The 23,913-nt window shown below is 43.9% G+C and overlaps 1 protein-coding gene across 6 annotated transcripts in view; it reads left to right on the forward strand.

Annotated features, from left to right (window-relative positions):
* Window positions 1-697: 697 nt before the first annotated feature.
* kmt2e (lysine (K)-specific methyltransferase 2E) overlaps window positions 698-23,913 on the forward strand; it is a 30,126-nt gene continuing 6,910 nt past the window's right edge. Inside the window, exons 1-16 of one of the 6 annotated variants that reach the window (XM_040144020.1) lie at window positions 698-1,068; window positions 10,111-10,295; window positions 14,725-14,839; window positions 15,803-16,032; window positions 16,225-16,364; window positions 16,912-17,093; window positions 17,202-17,240; window positions 17,344-17,544; window positions 17,739-17,869; window positions 18,103-18,220; window positions 18,369-18,478; window positions 18,618-18,870; window positions 19,937-20,035; window positions 22,179-22,250; window positions 22,852-23,037; window positions 23,352-23,678. In XM_040144020.1, coding sequence (XP_039999954.1) covers window positions 10,225-10,295; window positions 14,725-14,839; window positions 15,803-16,032; window positions 16,225-16,364; window positions 16,912-17,093; window positions 17,202-17,240; window positions 17,344-17,544; window positions 17,739-17,869; window positions 18,103-18,220; window positions 18,369-18,478; window positions 18,618-18,870; window positions 19,937-20,035; window positions 22,179-22,250; window positions 22,852-23,037; window positions 23,352-23,678 — 2,274 coding nt within the window. In that variant the 5' untranslated portion in view covers window positions 698-1,068; window positions 10,111-10,224. The remainder of the gene's footprint in view (window positions 1,069-10,110; window positions 10,296-14,724; window positions 14,840-15,802; window positions 16,033-16,224; window positions 16,365-16,911; window positions 17,094-17,201; window positions 17,241-17,343; window positions 17,545-17,738; window positions 17,870-18,102; window positions 18,221-18,368; window positions 18,479-18,617; window positions 18,871-19,936; window positions 20,036-22,178; window positions 22,251-22,851; window positions 23,038-23,351; window positions 23,679-23,913) is intronic. The other 5 variants (XM_040144029.1, XM_040144038.1, XM_040144055.1 and 2 more) reach the window with 5 other exon arrangements.

Genomic DNA, 23,913 nt, shown 5'->3' on the forward strand with positions numbered 1-23,913 from the left:
GGTGAGTGTCAGGTGCATTCTTATGTCAGTATTAATAAGCAATCTGGGCTGGCCTACTCAGGCAGACTTTTCATGTGTCCAATTTGTGGCAGAAGGTCTATATTTAGTTAATCAAAAGTATTGTAGAGGTTAAGTTTAATATAAACTGGCTACGTGGGTCCGCGTTGAGACGGAATACACATCAAGAGGGTGAGACTGCATCCCACCCCCATTCACCCTGAGAGGATGAAGAGGAAACAGAGGGGGAAACAACAGTTAGTTTAAACAAAAACCTTCTGATTAAAAAAAACAAAAACGTTCCCACAGCTGACTTCACTTTCATAAGATGATCATCAAGGTTGCACGGGCATTAGTGTGTGGGCTATGGATTGCACATTTGCTGCGATTCAGTTTGTTCGTCAATAAAAATCCTAAAGAAAATAACTTGAACCTGCGGTATTATGCCTTCGGCGCGTTGAATTATCACGTGTAAAATAATTAACGCACTAAAATCATTTTTCCCCCTCCTACTAATTATCCATTTTTCGGGAATGTCTCAATAGTTAAATCCAGAGGGTCACCGACAGAAATAGCGAAGACTTCAGGGATCGCAGTCACGAACGCGCATGTAAGCACGGCCACGGCGCCCCTGTGAAATCGGGCATGTAGCCCCGCAGTGTGTGGAGGCGGAGCTCGGGTTTAGTGATGGGGAGAGAGGGGGGCTCGTGGGGAGGAGGCGGAGTCTCGGTAGTCCTGGCAGGGCCGCCATTTTTGCAAAGGGAAAAGAGACTGGTCTGAGGGGATCTAATTTCTAAAAGTCGCCTTAGACTAAGGCACAGTTTTAACGGTTTCGAGTAGATTTCTACTCTAAATTTGGGTCCCCGCGTAGAACAAGAGGCAAAGGATTTTTCACAGGAAAGGACTCTTTAGAGGACACGTTTGAATACAAACATTTTAAAGCTTTGCTAGGGATCCGCAGTGTGTGGACAGAAGTATTGTTTTGGTTGTGGAAGCTGTGTGGAAAGCGACGGGGGTCTCACCCAGGTCCCCTTATTCGCTATTTAGATCTTCCAGAGTGGACATAAAACGGTAAGGAAACTGCATTAAGTTTTACTTGTAGAGTGAGCACAAATCCGACCTGGAAGGCTATTGTTGGCTTTAGTTAGCTGGCTAGGCGCATCATGCTGATGCTGGCTAACGTAGTTGTAGTATCAGCTGAGTTTAGCTTGCTAGCTAGTTGATCAACACCGTTAGTTCAGGATCTTTAGATGCTAAGTGCCTTATCGTTCACATGTACCTTAATCAAAAATTGACAACGGCTAACTAGATGACGTAAGTTTCTAATGTGAGTGTCAAGTTGGAAAGTGTAACGCAAAGAGACCACTTAGTAGCTAGCGCATGCTACTAGCTCAAATTAGCTTGACACAGACCGAACAGGGCTCTGACTTTTCGTTATAGTGTGGCAATACACGAGACGTCATACAAAGTTATCGGGTGAATATTGGTTTTAAGATTGTAGTGATCAATTTGCCACGTAATTTAAGCAGCATTTACGCTAATTACACATTAACGTTATTGGTAACGTAAAACGAAAACGTTGCAATTAGATTAATGTCTGTCCCATAGCCTAACGTCTAACATTTTCGCTAGAGCAGAGCTAGTCAACAACACTTAACATTACCAGCAGTGAACTTGTCCTCAAAAGTACGACATATAAATATTATTCGCACGTTGACTGACTATAACTAGAGCCAGAAGGAGACTCACTTGATGTTTAGTTTGACACAGTGACACTGCGGGCAATATTGCGCACGGTTTCGTCCGTTTTAGTGTAAATAATGTGACCACCTAAAATAACATTACCCGCTTTATTTCCAACTAGTCAATTTAATGTACATTAGCTAAGAGCCCTGCAACTGCAGCTGTTAACAAACGCACCAGTTCTTTTTGTAATGTTATGTTACCTGGATACTGTGTTAACACTGTAACCCAGTATGGAAACCGTAAATTTAGCATTAGTTACAAACTTGAATTTTTCGTTGTGGCTACCATTCTGCTCACCCAGAGCATGGGAAATTATTTCCGTTCAGCAAAATCTATACAATGCCACTGTTCAAAGCCAGAGAACAATGAGCTTTTACATGCATGTACAGATATATGAAGGTGTTAAGACTATCATGTCCAAGTCTACTCAACGCAAGACCAGCTGTTAAAATAACTTAAATGCTTAGCTACATTGCGCAGTAATCTCATAGTCTGTTGAGCTTTTATAGAATCGCAGCTATGGCAAGATGGATAAATAATAGATCCAATGTAAAGCTGCTGCTGCTGTTTTTTATATTCGCACTTATAGGTACGTTTCGCGATCACTTAATTTAGATTCAGGGTGTATTGGGTTCAAATGCTGCAAGCGTGGGGGAGGGGATGTTCCATTTGGGCATCTCGCCTCAGTCATACAATTTGTAACTCCATCTCGATTGGCAACTCTAGCCATGCTGAACTACATTGTCGCAATTGGTTGTTTTACCTGACCTGAAACAAATTACCATATGAATGTGCAATCGGCTTTGGTTTGCCCCGAGGAGTTCTCTCAACGCTGATGCTGTCGCTCTTTCCTGTCTGTGACGAGCCAAGCATTAATCCACTTCTTTCGTGTCGATGCTAGCTTACTCTGCTAACTTTAACCCTCTACGCATTATACCGTTAGCTTCTGTTGGTTACCGTTAGCTTTGTACGTACTTTCACGGTTATGTTGGTATTTATTCACGTCCTAAAATTGATACAGCCTCCGAGTGTCACTGTTACACGTTGCTGCAAAAGTCAGATTTAAGGCGCTTCGTGCTTCGGTTGTTTCACTGCTCCGAATACCATTAACATCTAGCCTGCTACATGTCGAGAGGCCATTGCTGGCCATAATTGCTAGCCGATTAGCTTACTGGCTCTGCTTTCGACGAATTCACAAAAAAACCCTAATGATAACAACACAGAGACTGTACCGACAGAGTGATACTTAGGGTAGGGTGTATGAAAGAGGCGATTGAATGCATTCTTGGGGATTTTCTTCCCATGGCGAGGCTCCCCTGGCTACACGATTGTCTCGCCGTCCTGAGAAAAGCGCTATGAAAATGGCGACAGCACCAGGGAGTTGTGGTAACATAATAGCAACGTTGTACCCTCCACACCCCTATCGGCAGGACTGACTGCAGCGCCGACATACTCACCGGGAAGCAACTACACAACACATGATTTTTATTTTAGTTGAGGTTTGGCATAATAGTAACGTTAAACAATCTAAACCATGCCACAGTAATACAGCGCATTTTGGTTTGTCATAGTGACAATCACTGTTGCTCTTATGCCTATTCCCAAAACGAATAACAAAGTAGCCCTGTAACGTGCGTCACGGCTTATGCTATTGCTTGTGTTTCGTGTTGTAATGTTGGATTTTGGGACATGAGGATTATTGTCAGAAAAAAATCTGATAATAATTACGTGCTATTGGGGAAAAAAAAACATTTAAGAGCCCGTTGGTATACTTTTTTGACAGCATGAAGCAAGTTTCGTTAAGGCACACAAACACAACTATTTATCAAAATAAATCTACGGAAGACTTACTCTTTAGCCACATATCATCTGCCTGGAATCATCTGTGCTAAGTTAACAGTATTATGTTGTTTGTCCCCCACTCCCATGGTTTGCCTTTTCTCTTTACTGTGTTTCTGTTAATCCCCTCTAGTGTGATAGAAAGACCGTCAGTGTTTTATTGAAAACGCTGGGGGGTTATGAGTAGGTTATTTATCAGTGATAATAATTAGTCATTTGAATTTAAGTATCAGTTAAATAAGATAGTTTGATGCTTGTGAGTGTGTATTTGAACACATTCAAATACACAAACCAGCTGGATATTTAATTTGCTTCACTTCGAGACTTGAATCACATATTAGATAACCCAGCTTTTGCGCTTAATGTTCATGGCAAATCAGTTTTATTAGACCCATAAAATCCTAGGGATATCTCAGTCGGTCTTTTGATCTGGTATTTATATTTTTCAAGGTAATATAATAGCCCACAGCACAACAGAACTTCTAATCACATACTCGTAAAAGAAACGTCACCCGGACCACACCAGTTCCTAATCGTCTAGACTTTCTCAGCTTAATCTCATATAATAGGATATGATTAAAACTGAAAGTTTATTAATACTGTAGCCCTTGAATGTACCCCACGCGGGCTCAACTTTACCAATTCGGTTGAGCCAGTTGGTCATTGGTCCCCTTAAGATGTATTCTAACTATAGTGGTGTTTATGATTAACACATTAAAAAATGAAAATCTGAAGGGTGTCCGGGTCAATGGTAGTTCCCAGTATAGCGCATTAACCCCATGAGCTTTCACAAAGTCCTGTGATAGTGTGGCACAACTGTCCTTTCCTCTACATCACCCCATGGGACAAACTTTGGCACTTTGTAGAACCCAAATGCCTGTTCATGACTATTGCCAAGAAGCATTTTTCTTTTCTTTTCCTCCTGATAATTTTTTTTTGTCAGTTGAGTGAAAAAAGAACATTTTCGAAGTTTCTGAAGCACACTGAAGCATTAGGTGCATATACCAAGGCTTCCCTAGTAAGCTTACATTACAGACCAGCAGCGATATATTAATAGCTGTATTAAAGGTGCTTGTTTGAGTAAAGCATATGGCGGTAGCAAGAGTAAAACATGACACAGGCCTTCAAACTCCTGCCTACCACGTGAAGTAAGGAGGCAAAAGAGGGTCAGATTCAAGACTTAGTGATGCTTTTTGATATGAATCTCACAAAGCACCTGAATGGTCTGTTTAGCTTCTGTCGGTTGAGGGTAAGGATCTTCGTAATGAATTTTGGCTGCCTGTGGATATGGTTCACATAATAGTAAGAGGCAAAGGGTCTTACAACTAGATGAATAATAGGGCCCTACTGTGCTTAATCGGTCTCTGCTACATAATACACAAAATCCCCAGCCATCGTGTTCTTCCTTGTAAAGGAGCAGAGGCCTCTGCCCTGATACCCTTTTTTTTTTCTTTTTTTTTTTCTTCTGTCTACATGATAATGGAGTTGACAGTGTTAAATACCTGACTGGCTGTATGTGTGCCTGGTTGCCTTGTGCAGCAAAGTGTGTGTTTGCTTGCTATGTTGACAGAGATGGTGACGGGAGGTGAGTCGCCACTCCCCCTCTGCCACAGGGACAGAGCACTCTGGTAATCAGGAGGGAGACATGACACTCTCAGATGACACACCTTTCCTCTCACCCTAACCCCTAGACAGACTCTCAAACATATATGATCAAAAAGCCTTTCAGTAGAGAGAGTAACACAATAAAGAGTTCAAAGCATAGGGTTTATTGGTGTATTAACATACTGATATGGCAGATGAAGGCCAGAGACTCTCCACTTTCTCTTTGACACTCTTCCTGTAAGAGCTACTTATGTTTTTGTGCTCTTCCCTGTCTCCAGACAATAAACTCTCATCTGTGAAACAGTAGCACTTCTTTGTAGGTGAAGTGTGAGTCTCTGTAGATACACACCTCACCTTGAGGTTGGAGGGTAAGCTGTGTGGCTGTGGTCTGGTCTCCTGTGATCTCAGTTGTGTGGTACCCAGACCCTGAGAGACCCAAAGACAAAGCTGCCTGGCTCTGGGGCACAACACAGTCACATGGCATCCCTGCTGGGATGAGAAGCCAGGGCTCAGGTGACCTGTTTTTGTGCTGCTAGCTGGGCCGTAACAGATCCTTCTCTAAACTAGCAAGCTGCCTCCCCGACAGGTGGCTGTAGGGCTGGGGCTGCAGCCTTACTACACCTCCCTTACCTTCATCCTGTTGCTGTGTCTGTTACAATAGGATTCATGGGTAGCAGCACAAGGCAGGATAGGCTGAATAAAGAGGGGATGTGCCATTGATGTTGGTGATGTAACGGCACTGCGGTCCAGGCGTGAAATTGATCATCAAACACTGCTGTAATGGGACCTGAGTAGCTCTTACTGTTTTGCCCTGTAGATGCTGAGTAGCCTCTCCCCATTTTCTCCGCTCACAAATGGACTCATGCATAGCTCACATTTTCGGTAACTGCACATTGCATTCCCCTAATGCTGCGATTAGCTGCCAACTGCATATGTGGCTGCTTGTCACTCTCTGTTACTCAGGACTGGTCTTTAAGTCCAGTGGACAAAATCACATCAGCCTTAACAAGCACAGTCACACAGATAAATATGCAGTGTGAAGTGAAATGGTTACTTTGGTGTAATGTACACCTGTTTAATCTACAAATGTTTAAAAGAACTCACCCTTGACCACATATTGCCTGGCTGGGATACTCTGCAAGGAGAGGCGAGCGGGAGAGATTGTGCCCCAGGGGTTCTCCTTGAACAGACATTACTCAGACTACAGGAGGGTTGCCCCAGCTTTGCTGCCAGACCCCGTTCCTACTGACTTTAACTCACTCACTTCCAGGATGTTTCGAACTGAGCACAGAGGATATTGTTTTGATTTTCATACTAAGTTCTTTTGCCTGTGATTATTTGTCTTGCATCTTATCACATAATACAATTTTTATAACACGGCAACCATTTAAAAGGTCTTAAAGCAGCAAAACAGCCCCAGGTGACAAGTACCAAGCCTGTTGTGACATGCTCTTAAATGACAGTTCCATGCCCAGGTTGAACTGAACATGTAACATAACCATGAAGACACTGTATATTTTCTTACTCTGGCTCTCCATAAGCCTGCTGCACTGCTAGCACTCAATCTTTATTGTTTACTAGTAGCTAGTAAAGGGACATGAACACTTTTAAGTGGGCTGGCATTTACAGTCCGATAAAGTATTGGTTTGCACACGCGACAACTCATTTCCTATTGTGGACACACAAATTGCTTGTGTGGATGCACACATCCATATCCCCCGCTGTATTGATGTATGACTTCACCTTCAGTGCTTGAGTCCACAGGGAGCGCTGGCAGCCATGGGCACACTGATTTATGAAGTACAGGGCAGATGCAATGTGTCCTACTGTGGGCATCATGAAAAAGAAGGCCAGGCCTACATTCCATCTGGGTCATACTTCCTGTGTTTATGACTGTATTTGTATGAGTTAGTTTTATCCATTTGTTTATGAGCTGAGTCATTGCAGCCGGCAATGAGGATGGTGTGAAGTCACATCAGCTTGACGGTGGGATTCAGTTGGAATCCCTCATTTTCTCTTGCTCCTCCTACTTATTGAAAAACATAATCTGCTGAGACTTGGCTGCAAAAACAAGAATGAAAACACTGTTACACATAGAGCAGTGGTAATAAACTGAGGAGTGAGGGGAGCTGTTGTCTGTGGCGGCATGGTTTGAGTGTGATGGTGTGGGTTTTCCCTCACTGACTTCAGTGCGGTTCTGTTAAAAGGATAGTTATTCCCCACACAATGACGTGACTGTGTTCCCTCGCTGAGGGAGGGAAGGAGGAGAAAGGAGAGACTGGGTTACGCTATGTGCTCCACTCCGCCACCCAGAGTCCACCCAGGTCTAGGCTGTGTAGCGTCACTATCAGACAGACCCCATGTACACCTCCCCCACCTCACTGCCCTCTGAAATGGAGGGGCTGTTGATGATTTCTAAAGCTCCCCACAGTGCAAGGAAATCTGTTCAGAGAGCACATGAAAGGTGAACAGTTTTAGAGGAAAGAGACATGCTGCAAACCTTAACCACTTCCATCCTGTGGCCCATTTTTAGTATTATCCCCTTTCGTTACATGTCTTCCTATGCCTATGTCCCTCTTCTACTCACCCTCCCATGTGCATGTTCCCTATTTTCCCCACCCCTTGCTCCTCTCATATGTTTCCATAACAGCGAAGGATTTGGCCAAAGGTGGCTTTAAATGGTCTTCCCAACCTCCCTGTTATTAGGAACTATGTCTGCGACACTCCCCTTCCCCTCAGCTCTGCGTTACTGTCTCAGGTTTATTTAGGAAGTGCACAGAGGAGGGAGAGAAATCCGGCTGGGCGGGGTGACTGGGCACAGGAAGGGGGGTTGTGTTTTTTCTTTTTTCCTTTCTTTGGCTGCGTTTCTCCAGGGTGATGGACAGCTCTTCTAGAGGAAGTAGGAGGAGCAGGCAGAGGCAGTCACAGCACAGCACAGCTCAGATTTAGTCAGGAATGCTGGTGTACTGTACTTGTTTTTCTTTTTTCCAGTCGCCTTTTGTCAGTCTTGACTGTGGCTGGCTGCAGCACAGTGCAAGTATGGTTGCACACTGCTCTGAGAACCTCCCTATAGACGAGTGTTTCACAAGTGTTTATGTGTGAACGGGAGCTTGTGTGTGCATTCCTTAGTAGTGACAGCAGGATTCCCTGGATGAAGTGGAGACAAAACTAGTGGAGAAGGGAATGGACAGACTGCTTTGGAGGGCAGCTATTTACCAGTGCTAAAACATACTGGGCCTCTCAGATAATACAGAGGAGGGGGGAGTTTGTCATTTCAATGTTTTTGGCAAACTGCCCTATCCTCGTTGAAAGAGAGTGTTCTGGTTACATCAGCTTCCATCATGAAATGCCTCTGTCTGTGATATATTCATGCTGTTTAAACCAGTCAGTGCGCACAGAATCAAACGAGAATTTGGAAAATGATCCCATCAGTAGCCCTGGCTGACACACAAACTCATAGGGGTCTTCTTCCTCCTATTAATTAGGCCTGGAGCTGACAGCTGTCATGTCTGTGAGCCTCTCACCAGTCCTGCTGGCTCAAATAGTGCAATTAGAATTACTAACTGAAATTACTGTAATGGCTGTTTTTAAATTTTGAAGAAATCGAATGGTACCTCATGTTACTATGAGTTTCCTTGACAGAAGCAGTGCAGTCAGGGTTCACAGCTGGTAATGAATGACATCTGTCCTGGAGAAAGACAGTATGTGTATGAAGACATTTGTGTGAGTGCTTCAGAGGAAATGCTTAGGCCAGAAGTGGCTGATACCTCATAGGCATGCAGAGACAGGTCTTGGTGTGATGGTGTTCCGTTGCTTGTAAAAATTGTGAGAAATATGCCTCTACTTGATACATTACATATCCCTGCTTTGCAACCCCTCTCCTCTACACCCTGAGCCGAGATCTGAGCCTTTGTTTGGCCCCAGTGTGCATGAGCAGGCGGAGGTGTGACCTCCAGCCTATTTTGTCTCGGCATCTGTCCCTCCCACTAATCCCGCTTATCAACAGAGCTCTCTGTATCAGGGGCAGCCACACTGACATATGCTCTCGTCTGGATTCACATCGGACACAAATACATGTCTTAATATTCCCATCAATAATATTTCCAGGGTATAATTTATTAATCCAACCAACCCCTACTTGGGGACCAAAAGGGCATTAAATTCATCGCCTGGCACCCAATGTAATCACTCATTGACGACTTGATCTTACAGCAGCTTTGTCCTCATGCACTGCTAGAAATGCTAACGGTAGAGATGACAAAAACATAAGCTTTCTAGATGCGAAAATACGGTGACGTACAATTACATTGTGAAAAATTTAGTGCATCTTTTCCCAGGATGAGAGTGCGTGTGAGTGCTTAGAATAGAGCAGTCCTCTTCAGGCGAAGGGAGAAAAATGGCCTCTGTGTGTTTTGTTCGGTGTACGTTTTCCTGCCTCCTTTCATGGCGGCTGGCTGCTCTGTGTTCTCTTGCTCCCCTTTGTGGGAGCTTTCTTACAGTGCAGCCCTCTGCATTCCTGACAGATCATGTGTAGAGGTCGCTTTAGCGCAGTTCACAGCAGCAGCTCAGGCTTCACCTTACAATATCGTATCCTCTTGCTTTTCATCAGTTAAAACCTCAGTGTTGTCAGAGGGGAAATTCCTGTCAAAACCTTCCCTGTCAAACACTCGGTCTGAAAGTATGAATCATGCCTTTAGGTTTACTGGAAATACCCCATTTTCACTATGATTTGTAATTTCTGGTTTGCTAGATACTGCAACCTTGAAAGTGCTTTGTTCTTGGAATGAATCAATTGACACATTGTTGAGGTGATCATCACCTTATGCTAGCAATGATGCTGTTAAACAATTCTAACTGATTTTCTTTGTTCTCTCCCACAATTGTCTGTCTACTTTTTCCTCTAATCTCCTACTACATGTTCAGGCCTTGTGGATGCACTTAGATGTCTGCAATGACTGCTGTGGCTGGCATGCCTCAGTGTTTTGGACTCCCATTCTCTGGACTCAGTAGGACAAGAACTGATCAGCAGAGAACGTCATGAGCATAGTCATCCCAGTAGGGGTGGACACAGCAGACACCTCATACCTGGACATGGCTGCGGGCTCAGAGTGAGTAACACTGACAAAAATACCAAGGCTTCACTGTTCACACCTTTTATGCCTCCTCACTTCCTCATTTCCTCCCTTCATTCATTTTTATGTATAATCTTTTGCCTTTGGCCTTGCTAAGACTTGATTCTCAGTTTCACTCTTCTTTTTTCTCTCTCATCTCTCCTAAAACCTTTCACCTTCTCCTTGCCCCTGTTCTCATCTCTCACCCCTGTTTGGTTTTGTTCACATGCACTTGACACTCTTATTTGATGTATTAGGATTTTCCCTGTACCCCTCTCCTTTTTATTAGTCCCAACATGCCCTTTATAGTGACTGAAGCAGCTCTATCATCTTATTCTTTTCTGTACGGCTTGTTTTCAATTATCTCTCTTTACATAGATCTCCTCTCCAACGCTTACGAAGTTAACGTCAATGGGAAAGGAATTTACAGTCCAAGGAAGCAGGGCCCCCCAAGGGTCTGCTCTAATGGACAGTTTTGTCTTGCCATTGATTATACATGTACTCAGCTATTGCCCATCACGTAGACATTCTCACTGTTGAGCTAACTACATATGCTCATATCAAACTGGCTATAAGCCCAGAATGTAGATAAATGTGTGCAGTTTATAAGACTAACTGTGTCAAGTATAAAGAATCAACATGATTTTCCTTGATCCTTTTGTAATTTTCTAGCTTGATGTTTGCACATGTATACACTGCCTTCAGTCAGTGAAGCAGCAATGGTGCATGGAACCATGGCAACAAACCTCCTATTGCCCCTCCTCTCTGTTTCCTATAGTCTTCTCAAGGACATTGCTGTGGCTTTTTCTGGTCAAATAAATGAAGCTAGAGGTTCTCGTATGACTAAAGAATAACACACGTCATCAACTTATGGAGGGGCTCCTGTCTTTTTAAAAGAGGGAGAGCCCTCCCCTCTGCCTTCATCAGAGCTGTTGCTGTTACAGCTTGTGTTGCCATGGTATCTGCACCTTGCTCCCCTCCTTCCCCTCTGCACTGCGCAGGGCCTGTTGCCATGGTCACTGGCCTGAGTGACAGGTGGTCCTCACATAGATATGGCATCTTTAATGGTCCCACCGCGTCCCCCTACCCCCCTCCTCCTCTCCAAAGAGCTCTGCTGCTACTGGGGGTAGCAGTAAGCCCCTTGCCTTGACTCTCACTCCCTCTTTGTCCGTCCACGCTCTGTGTCCGATCGCCTTCTGCAGATTTATTCAAAAGCAGATAACGAGCTTGAAAGGGGCTTCCACCTGCTGCTACGCAGGTCCTATCCAGACCAGAGGGACAGAGCTGCACTCGCACATAAACACACACACACACACACACACACACACACACACACACACACACACACAGCTCTTTGGAGTATTGTGAGTGCACCAGCCGAGTCTGGAATAGCGGGGCTGGCTACTCACCAGAGAAACAGCGTCACGTCCTTTCCACATCCCCCTGAAGTCTGCAGCAGCGTGACCAGCTGTTGGCTAATGCAGTGTGTGTGTCCACAGTGACACACAGAGCCTAGCGTGCGCGCTCACGCTGACAGAATACGTAGTGTTGCCATGGCAGCGGGCGAGAGCTCTTTGGGAGTGAAGGCGTTGCCTCTGGCTGTTCAGTGCTGCTCTTTTTCTCTCCTGCTGTTGATCTCTCCGTTCTCAATGCTCATCCACTCTGCCTGTTCACCCCCTCTCAGCAGGTGGTTGCATTTTAAATGACAATGTTCCTTGCTTAAATACCTAACATTTATGAGCTATAAATAGTACATACTTAGATACCACCTTAATTTAAACTTCATGTTCCAATAATTGCTTTTTCATTTCGCAGTCTTTCTCTACCTCATCATCTTCTTGTGTGTCTGACGCAGGCCATAGTTGTTTGTGTTGGAGCATGATCATGACTGTATGTCTGCAACCCTCCCACTTACGTGTACTCTGACTCTCTAGTCCCTCCTTTCCACTTCACAGGAGTGGAGACGTGAATGATACAAACCCTCCAGCTATGCACACATACATTCAGATCTGCTTCCTTCCTTCCCGCTTAACAGTCTGGATTATTTGTCTGTCTTCTGTCTTTGACTGTCACTGCCTCTGTGTTGTTTCTCCTTTCTGTCTCTGTCTCTCTCACTGATTCACTGGTAGGTCAAACGGAGAGTGGAAATGCCCAATTCCAATGAATTCTCTTTAACCTATAAAAAAAATTCCTCCTTTGGCCACTGAATGATACATGCCTGGGCCACAGCATAAATCTCTATATTATAAAGTGTAGACTTTGGTCTGGTTAATGATTAATTGAAGAAAGTTATTGAGCATACTGCCAACTCTCTCAAGAATGATTTTTAAATTTTCCCTCCACTTTTTAAGTCAGGCTCTTTCTGCACACTTAAACATATAGAAAAATGTGTCTGTGTGGCAGTTAATCTGTTGTGTACACACACACAAAAACACACACACACCTTATCCTGGGTCCGCCTCCAGACCTCATGCATGCACTTACGTTTTCACTTGCTTGAGCGGCAGTACACACAGGAAGTCTTGCACAGTGCTCTTACAGCATGCAACAAGAGCAAAAGGGCTGAGAAGGGCTCCCCGCAGGTAGCGTATCACCACTTAACCTCGGGACTTACTTAAAAAGAGTTGAGTTTAGATGAGGGAGGGAGGGAGGGAGGGAGGAAGGGAGGGAGGAAGGAAGGAAGGAAGGAAAAGGTGAGACAGAGGGAGTAATGTGCTATTTAAAATTTCAGTAATGTCATTAATACTTGCTCCAGCTACTTCGTTAATATCTATATCTCCAAATGAGGTTCGGTCTTTTCTCTGTACTTTGTTTCTGAAAAAGTGTTTCAAAATATGTCACTTATGGAGTCACAGTGTAAGCAAAGCTGAACAGTGTTGCATAGACAGAAATGCTGCATGGCCTGTTCAGAGTCCCTACAGTCTTTTAGTCTTTTGTACCTATCTTACTCAGTATACCTGAGAGGCTGTCCAGTTTGCTTAGTGAGCTTTTCTCCCAATGTTTTTTTTGCTTTTGTTCTCAGAAACTTGCTGGCAGTAGCCCTCATGGAGTTAGTTGGCATAAGTTGTACTTTTTTTTTTTGGTTTTATGTCTATAAAGTGTCTAGAGATAGAGCAGAGAAGGAAACAAGCTCATCAGCTGTCACATACACTCTTTGATGGTTTTGTTCATCTCTGACCTTGGAGCAATTTTCTAGACAAGACTGTGAAAAGAGGAGGATCAAGTGATGTTTTCGCATGATTGAACCATTAAGACATGGATATCTGACTATCGCGTGAATAGCTACCGCACTTTACCTTAAACTCTCTCCCTTTATCTCAAATGCATCTTGCTTGTCTTGTAGCGTTCAGTTTCTCCTCACATTTTCACCTCTTCCTTTTTTCGTCCCTGTTCATACCTGATTATCTTGTCTAGTACCATCCGTTTTGCCAGTTCCACTTCCCTCTTTCTCTAGAGCCTCCCCCTCAGCAACTGAAGAATAGACTAATCGTGTCATAAGTGTGGGTTGGTCTCAAACCGACAAACGGGCACTCTCCCCAGCTGCAATGTGATTCTGGGGAAAGTGGATTTACTGGTTTGGTATTAATAAACTTAAAAAAAAGATTGTGTGTTTGTTGTTTTGTGTGTATGAGAGGTAGCACATGTTTCTGATGATTGTCTGCAGCATTTCTCATCCGTAGGCTCTACTTGGGCAGCCCACCCAGGTAGATAAACTCACTCTGTTTCAACTTAAGTAAATCTTATATAAGAACACCTTATTTAACTTTTTCAAACAAATTTTTGACCACACACCTGTCTGAGTTGCGTGTGTTGCAGTAACTGATTCGGGACTAGAGGCTCCTCTGTGTGCAGCTGCCTAACTAGGGTCTACCGACTACCAGTCTGCCTGCATGTGAGGCGTTTATGGGACATCTGTAAATTGTAGCTGCAGAAAATAACCTGAGTGACATTCTCCCCCTCTTAAGTGCATGAGTCTCTGCATGCACATCGACCACACACCACAGCAGAGACACCGCTACAAGTAATTTCTCAACCTGTGGGAAACACTTGTCTCCCTTGTAGATATTTGGTTCAGGAGTAAAAACGTAATTTATTTTGACTTTTATTTCTGTTATTTTTTTTTTTCTAGCTCTCAGGCCTGAGTTGTCAGGCTAGGGTTTTACTGGATTTGCAGTAGCAGTTCTACTACCCCGGCCCAGCGACAAAGTGACTATCATTGCCATAGTATACCTCCACACTCCTTCTCTGGCCACTATACTTTTGTGTCACCGGCAGTAGCTACCCTGCTTCCCTGCTAAGCCCTCATGATGCACACACACTTCCTCACACTGTTGGAGGGGAACAATGCATGAGTTACTCTGTGTAACCTTGTTATCTGTTTTTCAGTATACAGTAATGTGTGTTCTTTGTTTGTGCTGTTGCCCAGCAGACCAGAATCGGTGGAGGCCAGCCCTGTGGTGGTGGAAAAGTCCAGCTACCCACACCAGATCTACAGCAGCAGTTCACACCATTCCCACAGTTACATTGGCCTGCCTTACGCTGTGAGTACACACACTCTGTTTCTTCTCACTCTCTAACAAATAATCGACATACCTTAACCCCCCCCGCTTCTGTTAATCATTGTGTGGCATGACTGGTTACCCTTTAGGCTGAAATAGAACATTGACCTGGACTATCTTCCTCAATCCTTTTTTTGTGGGTTTTTTTTTTTTTTTTTTCTAAATAGCTATTTTTAGACATTTTATGCCTTTATTTGATAGTGATAGTGGAGAGAGACAAGAAATGTGGGGAAAGAGAGTAGAGGAATGACATGAAGCTAACAGTCCGGCCAGCCGGGAATCAAACCAGGTACTTACTGCTCAGGGCATTTTCACCAATGTGGTATGCCACTGAACCCCTCAGCTATCGGGTCACACCTCTTTATCTTCTGTTATAGGAAAGTAGAACTGCATTAATCAGCAACTATTATTGTAATCATCATTTACTTCATTGTGTAAGCAAACATGCCAAACATTTTATGGGTCCAGCTTCTCAAATGTGAGAATTTGTTGCTTTTCCTTGTCTTACACTATAGTAAATTAAAATAATTATGGTCTTTGGATTGTTTGATTGTGAAAAAAATTAAATGAAATCAACTTTGGCTCTAGGAAATCGTGATGGATATTTTTTTAATACCGTTTTCTGTATAGACCAAACAATCAATTTAAAAAAAAAATGAAAATTATCTGCAAATTAGTCGATAATGAAAACAATCGTTAGTTGCAGTCCTGTGGGGAAATTGTTGTCCTTTCCCATATGCTTTATTTTATTTTTATCACCTGAGAATCAGTATTTAAATTACTTTGATGACCTCTCCTAGTTTTAAGTTTTATTCTTTTGATCATTATCCTCACAAATGGGAACATACTACACTTTTTGGTGATTTTTGCTTTGTGAATTATCACTCTACTAAAGTGTCATTTACATACACAACATCACCCTCATATCTTTCTTCCCTTCATCAGGACCATAACTATGGGGCGCGGCCCCCACCTACGCCGCCGGCCTCCCCTCCCCCCTCCATGTTGATTCGACAAGGAGAGGGAGGGTTGTTTGTTCCAGGGGGCCAGGACGAAGCATCCAGGGGCACCACGCTCAGCACCTCAGAAGATGGCAGCTACGGGGCTGACATCACCCGCTGCATCTGTGGCTTCACCCACGATGATGGCTACATGATCTGCTGTGACAAGTGCAGGTAAAGAGCCCAGTTGACAAAAGTAGTCACATGCCTTGACAAGTGTTTGCCTGTTTTTTTTTTTTTTTGATGATAATTAGTTGATGACTCAGACCTCTGTTCCTCCTGAGACTCATACTTGTTAGTAACATTGATGCAACTTCAAACAATGACTTAACCGTTTATTAAAAACATTTGCTATGATTTTCTCAGTGCCTGGCAGCATATAGACTGCATGGGCATCGACAGGCAGAACATTCCTGAGACCTACCTGTGTGAACGGTGCCAACCACGGCACCTGGATAGAGAGAGGGCCATCCTGCTGCAGACCAGGAAGCGAGAATGTTTGTCTGGTAAGCAAGACGACATAGACATATATGCCAGCCCTGGTCTCGGTAAAGAGTGTTTCAGACCCTCATGGTTTAAGAAGTCCAAACAAATTTATATCAACAAACTAAGTTGGTCAAACTACAGATAGCATGTATGCTGCCAAATACTACCAATGTTTGAGAGCTGCATTCCCCGGTGCAAGTTATGAGGTGTTAGAAGTTTTCTGTGAGAGGTTTTACTTAGATCTTTCAGTTCTGCTTTTACCAGTTTCCTTGCTGCAGTAAATGGCCAGCTTGTTAGTGAACAGACCAGGTTGTAGGCTGTGTCAGGGTACACCCTCCTCCAACTGCAGGCGTAGCCAGATTTTGTTCAGCCTGAGCCCGGGACACACTGACACCTGCTGGGCAAGTTGTAAACTGTCTTTCTAATCTGTGCTTTAACATGCCTTATTGTAATTTGGCTAGCTCCCTTTTTTTTTTTTGCCTGTATCAGCTGTAACTTTTCATAGCCTTGTATGTCACTTTCTTTGTTCTGTACTCCTTCCTAATCAGTACTTGTTTGCTTACTCAGATGGGGACACCAGTGCTACAGAGAGTGGAGATGAGGTGCCGCTAGAGCTGTACTCCACCTTCCAACACACACCTACCACCATCACCCTGACTACTGGGCGCCTTGGCAATAAACAGGCCGATAAAAAACGTAAAAAGAGTGGTGAAAAGGAGCCTCCAGCATCCTCTGCCCGCGCTAAGAAGGTCCGCTTTGACTCTTTAATTAATAATGGTACCACTAAGGGCACATTATATATTATATGCTTGAACTTCAATTAACATTAAAGTCTGAATTTCTTTATTCTATGACAGGCCTTCCGAGAGGGGTCCAGAAAGTCCTCCAGAGTAAAGGTAAATTCACACAAGCAGCACACAACAACTGTCTACAATGTCCTGTTGTAGTCCTTTGTCAAAACATGAGACATATGTACCAACAACTGTACTGTTATTTCAGGGTGCAGCTCCAGAGCAGGAGCCAACAGAGCACCCGTCTCTTTGGGAGAACAAGATCAAGACGTGGATGGAGCGTTATGAGGAGGCCAGCAGCAATCAGTACAGTGAGGACGTCCAGGTCCTGTTGCGTGTTAAAGAGCAAGGCGACGGCAAGAGCCTGGCCTACAACACGCATCCAGCCTCTTTCAAGCCACCTGTTGAGGTATAACCATGCGTGTATAGTCTGTACTGTATCTCAACTAAATGATGATGTCCAAACAGAGCCACCCTTTCAACCTCTAGTCCCAAAAGTATTCCGCCAGTCTATAAAACTAACATTCTCTTTGGATCATAGTGTAATTAAATATGTGGCAGATCAAGAGTCTGTACTCATTTCTGGCCGTCTCTCCCTTCCAGAGTCAAGTTCAGAAAAACAAGAAGATTCTAAAGGCGGTGCGAGACTTGGCCCCAGACTCCCTTATCATTGAGTACAGGGGAAAGTTCATGCTTCGACAGCAGTTCGAGGCCAATGGATACTTCTTCAAGAGGTCAGGATGCTAGCCACTAGTCATAAGGATTTCTCCTTGGATTTGTTTCCTATGAATTCAAATCGAATACTGCTGCATTTTTTTCATGCTGGTCAAACGAATAAACCAATATTAAGGCCTTTGGGAAAATTGTGATTGGCAGCTATGCTGTGTAGTTCATTACAGTGTGGTGTTTTTATGTGAATTATTACCTTTACCGCTCATGCATTAACCTCACTTATTTCCCTTTTTAGGCCATACCCATTTGTCTTATTTTATTCTAAATTTGACGGACTGGAGATGTGCGTGGACGCTCGCAGCTTTGGCAATGAAGCGCGCTTCATCCGTCGCTCCTGCACCCCCAATTCTGAAGTGAGGAGACGTTCTGAAAATTGAATGTTACCTGAATTTGACTGTTTTTCAATAACTTAAACATAGCTCTAATGCATATTTATGCCGTGTAACCTTCTTTGTTTATCATCCATTAGTTTCTACTAACGTTTTGCCAAACCTCCCTCAGGTGCGGCACGTCATTGAAGATGGCATGCTGCATTTATACATTTACTCATTGAGGCCTATCACCAAGGGCACAGAGATCACCATTGGCTTTGATTTTGACTATGGCAGCTGGTGAGTTATAAGGAGTAAACTGGGCATGTAGCCTGTAGAGTCACTGTAGTATGTCATGATCATTTTGTCTTCTAACTTCATACTTTGCTTTATCTTCCTCCTTTTCTTTTTCTTTCTCTTCTTCTCTTAATATGTGTAGTAAATACAAGGTGGATTGTGCGTGTGTAAGGGGGAACCAGGAGTGCCCAGTGCTCAAGCACAACCTAGAGCCCACAGAGAACCTGGGCTCTGGGGGCCGGCGCCGAGGGAGTCGCAAGGACAAGGAGACAGTCCGGGATGATCAGGGTCAGAACCAGAACATGGGTTTGGACGGCGAGGGGAAGGGCAAGAGTGTAGGCGATGGCAAACAGAGAAAACTTTCTCCTCTCCGCCTCTCCATCTCAAACAACCAGGCAAGATCACACTTTTATGATCGTTACACTAGATGCATCCAATCTCACCCTCTTTAACACTTTACTGCTCATATGTTTCATGGTTAGACTTTGTTTTTTATTTAAATACATTCACCCTTGTCGTCCATGCATGCAGTTTTGTTTTACATGTGTGAAATGGTCTGTGCATGTATTTTCCATTGTTTGTCTTTACTATACATCCTCTTCAGTTCCCTCTTTTTCCCATTATCCCTTTATGCATTCACTTTTTTTCCCTCCCGATAAATGATTTTGAAGACATTCAAATTTTACTGCACCAGACCCTTTTGTGCCACTTGTCTGGCAGTGATGTGTTGCAGTGTATTACTCTTTTGTGCAGATGTTTAACACAATCAGAGAACATCGTGTCTCTTGGATGTGTTAACTGCAACAGAATTTTTCAGTATCATCTGTCATCTGTTCCAAAATAGCAATTTTAACTTGCCATGACCAAGCCAAATTATTATAAGCAGGGTTAATTTAGAAGTTTGAATTCGGAGAAATCTTGTTTCTTTCAAAGTGTTGTTGGAAATGTGGTGTTTGATCATTTAGAAACCAGTCCATTGTGTCACAGGGCTTAATAGCTTGATCTAAGACTGGTTTAGACATCAAGAAATGTACGTCTTTTGCAGAGATGTGTCACAGCTGTATGGGAAGGGAAGATTAAATGTCCCAGGAAAGGATCTTAAATACATAAAAGGCAACGCTATAACAACCATACGCTCACTCCCAACACAGGGCTCAATATGTCAGCTGCCACAACGTCCATTCTGTAAGAGGGTCCTATTTTAAACCATCATTTCTAAACAGGCCACTGCGTGTAACCAAAGACAAGTTTGGAGCAGGTGTGTTTTGTCCACAGGCTGACCACTAAAGAAAAGGCAGAGTTACCCCCCCCCCGTATCTTTTCAGATTACTCCCCCCTGCCCCTCCCTCTCTCCCTCACCTCCCCTCTCCTCCACTCTTACCCATCTCCCTCTAGTCTGTAGTCAGACTGAATGATCAGTTATGATAAAGCGCCATACCCCGCTCTCCCCTCCTCTTACAGGATCCTGAGTTATATGAGGATCTAGAAGACAAAACCTCCGTTAGCAATGAAGTAGAGATGGAGTCAGAGGAGCAGATTGCAGAGAGGAGGAGGAAGATGGTAAGTGTGCCAAGCTAGGGGCTACAGCTTTTTTTTGCCATACAGCCATCCAGCAGAAAGAGCAAAAATAAAAATGTCCCCTGTTGCTCTGGGCGTGGACTTAACTATTTGTCTGCTAAGGGGGCTGTGGCTTGGATAGGAGCAGCTGTCTTCTACGTGTCTTCCTTAAACCTACCCTCCTCTTCATCACTCATCTACCGCTAGCACTCCCACCATTGTTAATGCCCCTGTTGCTTATTTGCTCAGTAATTTTTTTTCCTTGCTAATTTAGTTCTGACTTCCCTCTTCTTTCCTCTCACAATACTGAGGCTTTGTGCTTGTGTGTCATTACACAGTGACATTTATTTTCCTCATTTTTTTTTTTTTTTTTTTTTTTTTAAACATATGGGGAAATAAATAGGCCTCCAGTGCCACATGCTCGATTACACCACCATCTCCTGTCAGTGGGAACAAAACCACAATATTGTGTCATCATACATCCTGAAACTATCCCTCAGTGTGCATTACAGTTTGAGTTTAGCTCTCCACTCACCCTCAGTGCAGCCGCGAGTTTGAAATGGCCTATTACTGGTTCATTCACTTTCTCCCTGCCAAACAGCCTTATGTCCCTGAGCGATGTGATCAAACACCCACAGCCGAGCATGGTGCCCTATACTGACAAACACCTACAGACACACTCTCGAAATTACCCTGCAGTCAGCTCCATTTCACACGGTGAGCCCAAGGTGTAAAGTGCTGACTCATCTTTGGCCAACATACAGTTCCTCTAATGGCCAGTGAGGGATTGATAGTTGAAGGGAGGGAGGGGGATGCAGGGAGAGAGAGAGAGGAGGGGCTGCAGAGGATAAGGCCTTGTTGCCAGGGCCATATTGTCTTTGGGAGATCCAATAAGGTGTCTTCTATGGAATGTGGCCCAGGAGAGAGCTCCGCTGCTGGAGCAAAGAAGCATGCATTCACACACTGACAATCACAAGCATAGTAGATGCATGTGGGTGTTGTAAATCCATGCCACAACAAGGTGCGGGGGAGATAACATCAGTGTGTGTTGGCATGAAATTTTGCCTACTTAAACAGAAGCGCCTATTGGTTGAAAAGGCATATCCTAGCCGTTTGTGTAATTCCCCCTAACTGAATGTTTGGCTGTGTAGGCAATATTTTGGTTTACTAGTAGCATTTTTTGTTTAGTAATGGTTCAAATCTTTGTCCTGCTCTTACCTGGCTGGGAGACAAATTTCCCCTTGGGGACAATAAAGTGAAAGCTGAAGTTTTTTTTTTTGTAGGTGTATGGTTAAGAAGCTTGTATCGTAATAAACAAACTTACAGTGGTTATTATATGGCAGATGTGACCAGGAAACCTTTTGAGAATATATCCCTGTCCCAATTTAAGCCATCTTTAGACCATGCCCCAATTCTTTTTAACTTTCTTGCATGTCACATTGTGCAAGATTGTGGGCAAGATTTTATCTGTAAGACTAATCTGTATCCAATTATACGATATCAACTTGTCGTGTGTCCGATTGTGTGGTGAATCATTGCGCTACAATATAAATAGAAAAACAAAAACAAACTTGGCCATAGTTCTTTATGAGTCCCACAAACCTCCATAGTTTTGGTTTGTGTATTTGTGTGAATGTTTCACAGTGTGATCTAGCACCACTGTTTCGCATTGACGACCAAACATTTCATCATGTTCTCTCAGGACTGTCAACTTTCGTCTCAGACAGCCCAAAATTGCGCAGTTTAAAGGGGCTTCACGAAGCTTGTATTGCGATATAAACGCTGAGGGGTTATTTTAAGGATGGAAGCCTTTGAAGCGATATGGCATGTGTGAACTACAAAGGTGTAAAAACATCAGCTATTTGAGAAATACCCCTAACCTAGATGTCACTAGGAATAAGTTACCTCAATATTTGACAGTTTTGTCCTGTCACATTATGGTGTCATTAGGCATTCTTGAAGTAGCTCAGTAGTTGCCAGTGTCCTTTTATAGCAGGATATTACGTCCAACCTGCCCAACACCTGCAGTACCTGACATACCACCAGAAAGTTAGTCACTAGTCCAGATCTGTCCAGTGTTTGTGAAGCCTTGTTTAGGGGGGACATGTCTCTTCTAAACTGGGCTGTCTCTTTATTGAACATTCAGGCCAACCCAGCGGAGCAGTCCCATCTCCCTGTCGGGGCGGCTTCCAGCTGGAAGGGACTGAAACACAAGGAGGTAAACTTGACCCATACATAGCCAACCCCACTTCACCCATATACCAGCCTCCCCAACCCTAAATCTGAGAGGTGACTGACTTACAAGCGTACTAACTGTCCCGTCTTTACAGACACCAGTCTTCAGCCTGACCTATGCAGAAATACGTGTGTTGTCTCAGTATGTTTCGTGGTATGAATTTACTTTCAAACGGGTGTTCTGACCGAAGGTCGAGCTCTTTGATTTCGGTGGAGGTAGCCATGATTTCCATAAATGGAGCTGGGGAAAATTTGTGGCACAAATATACAAACAGGAACACTTTAGACATGATAAAGTACAACCTCTTGGTGGCCCAGTCACTTTTTGACACAACCACACATTTTCCTGCCGCTTCTGTCTGACCTTCTCTCCTTTTTTGTTTCTCTTATTGTGAAAGCGAGCGGTCACTTTGTCACTTGTCTTTGCACTCAGTTAGAAAGGCTTTCTCTGTGCAGCACACATTAACATGTTGTATCGCTACCTCTGGGGCGCTGTGGTTGAGTAGTACTCCATGGGCTAACGCTTGTGCTCCCTCTTCCTCCCCTTCCTCTTTTCTCCCAACCCCGTAACTAACCCTCTCCAGACACGAGAAGAGAGGAAGATGGAGGCTATCCTGCAAGCCTTTGCCCGCATGGAGAAGAGAGAGAAACGCAGGGAGCAGGCCCTGGAGCGAATCGGTAGTGTCAAGTCAGAGGTTGGGGGCCGCAGCGACATCAAGGAAGAGCCTCCAGCCACACCTGAGACAGCAGATTCCCCAGCTGTCATACAGGTGAGAGCACGGAGACACAAAAACCCTCTTGTGTGGTTGAAGCCGGGTCCCATTTTCAAAGTAGCTTGTGTTCTTCTAACCTTGGCTAAACTATGTATTCTTCCATGAATTGTTTATTTAATCAGACATTAAAAAAAAACATTGCATATGATTGACAACTGGCCAGATCAACAAAAATCAATGATCAGATTTTGATGAAATTAATTTACTTGCACTTTCAAACACAATTTGTGATTAGTAGGCAGAGGGACATGGGGCATGTTTAGCATTGCATTGTATTAATAAATATAAATATGCGACTATCTCTCTCATAGCCACTTCTGGAGGTGAAAGAGGAGCCAGGACTAAAGCCGGCAAAGGTCAAAGGCTCGAGAAACAGGAAAAGTTTCTCGAGAAACCGCACGCACATTGGCCAACAGCGCCGGCGAGCTCGCACCATCAGCGCTTGTTCTGACTTGCCCCCAGGCTCTCCAGCTGAGTCTGTGGAACCCCTGACCAATGAAGCCCCTGAAGGAGAAACCCCCAGCGCACCAGAACCGGAGGCCATCTCTTCCCAAGCACCAGACACCAGCCCTCCGCACAGCAGCTCACCTGCACCTGACAGAAACCGCACCGGGAGCAAGAACTTCAAAACTAAAAAGGTACAGTTATTGCTGCATGGGCAACAGCAACGTCACCATTACTGAGCAATTTTGTGGTTGTTGGACACCTATACTTGACTGTTTGGTATTTGTTTTGGGCTTAGTCTTATTTTATGGGTTTATAACCTTATTTTTTAAAATTGAGCTACTTGTAAACAAGGAGATTATTAATAGATCATTTATTTTGTCAAGTATACACATGTGATTGTCAGACAATTTGCTAAATCTTCTCAAA

This window comes from Xiphias gladius, chromosome 2, assembly GCF_016859285.1.
Source record: "Xiphias gladius isolate SHS-SW01 ecotype Sanya breed wild chromosome 2, ASM1685928v1, whole genome shotgun sequence".
In the NCBI taxonomy this organism is placed as follows: domain Eukaryota; kingdom Metazoa; phylum Chordata; class Actinopteri; order Istiophoriformes; family Xiphiidae; genus Xiphias; species Xiphias gladius.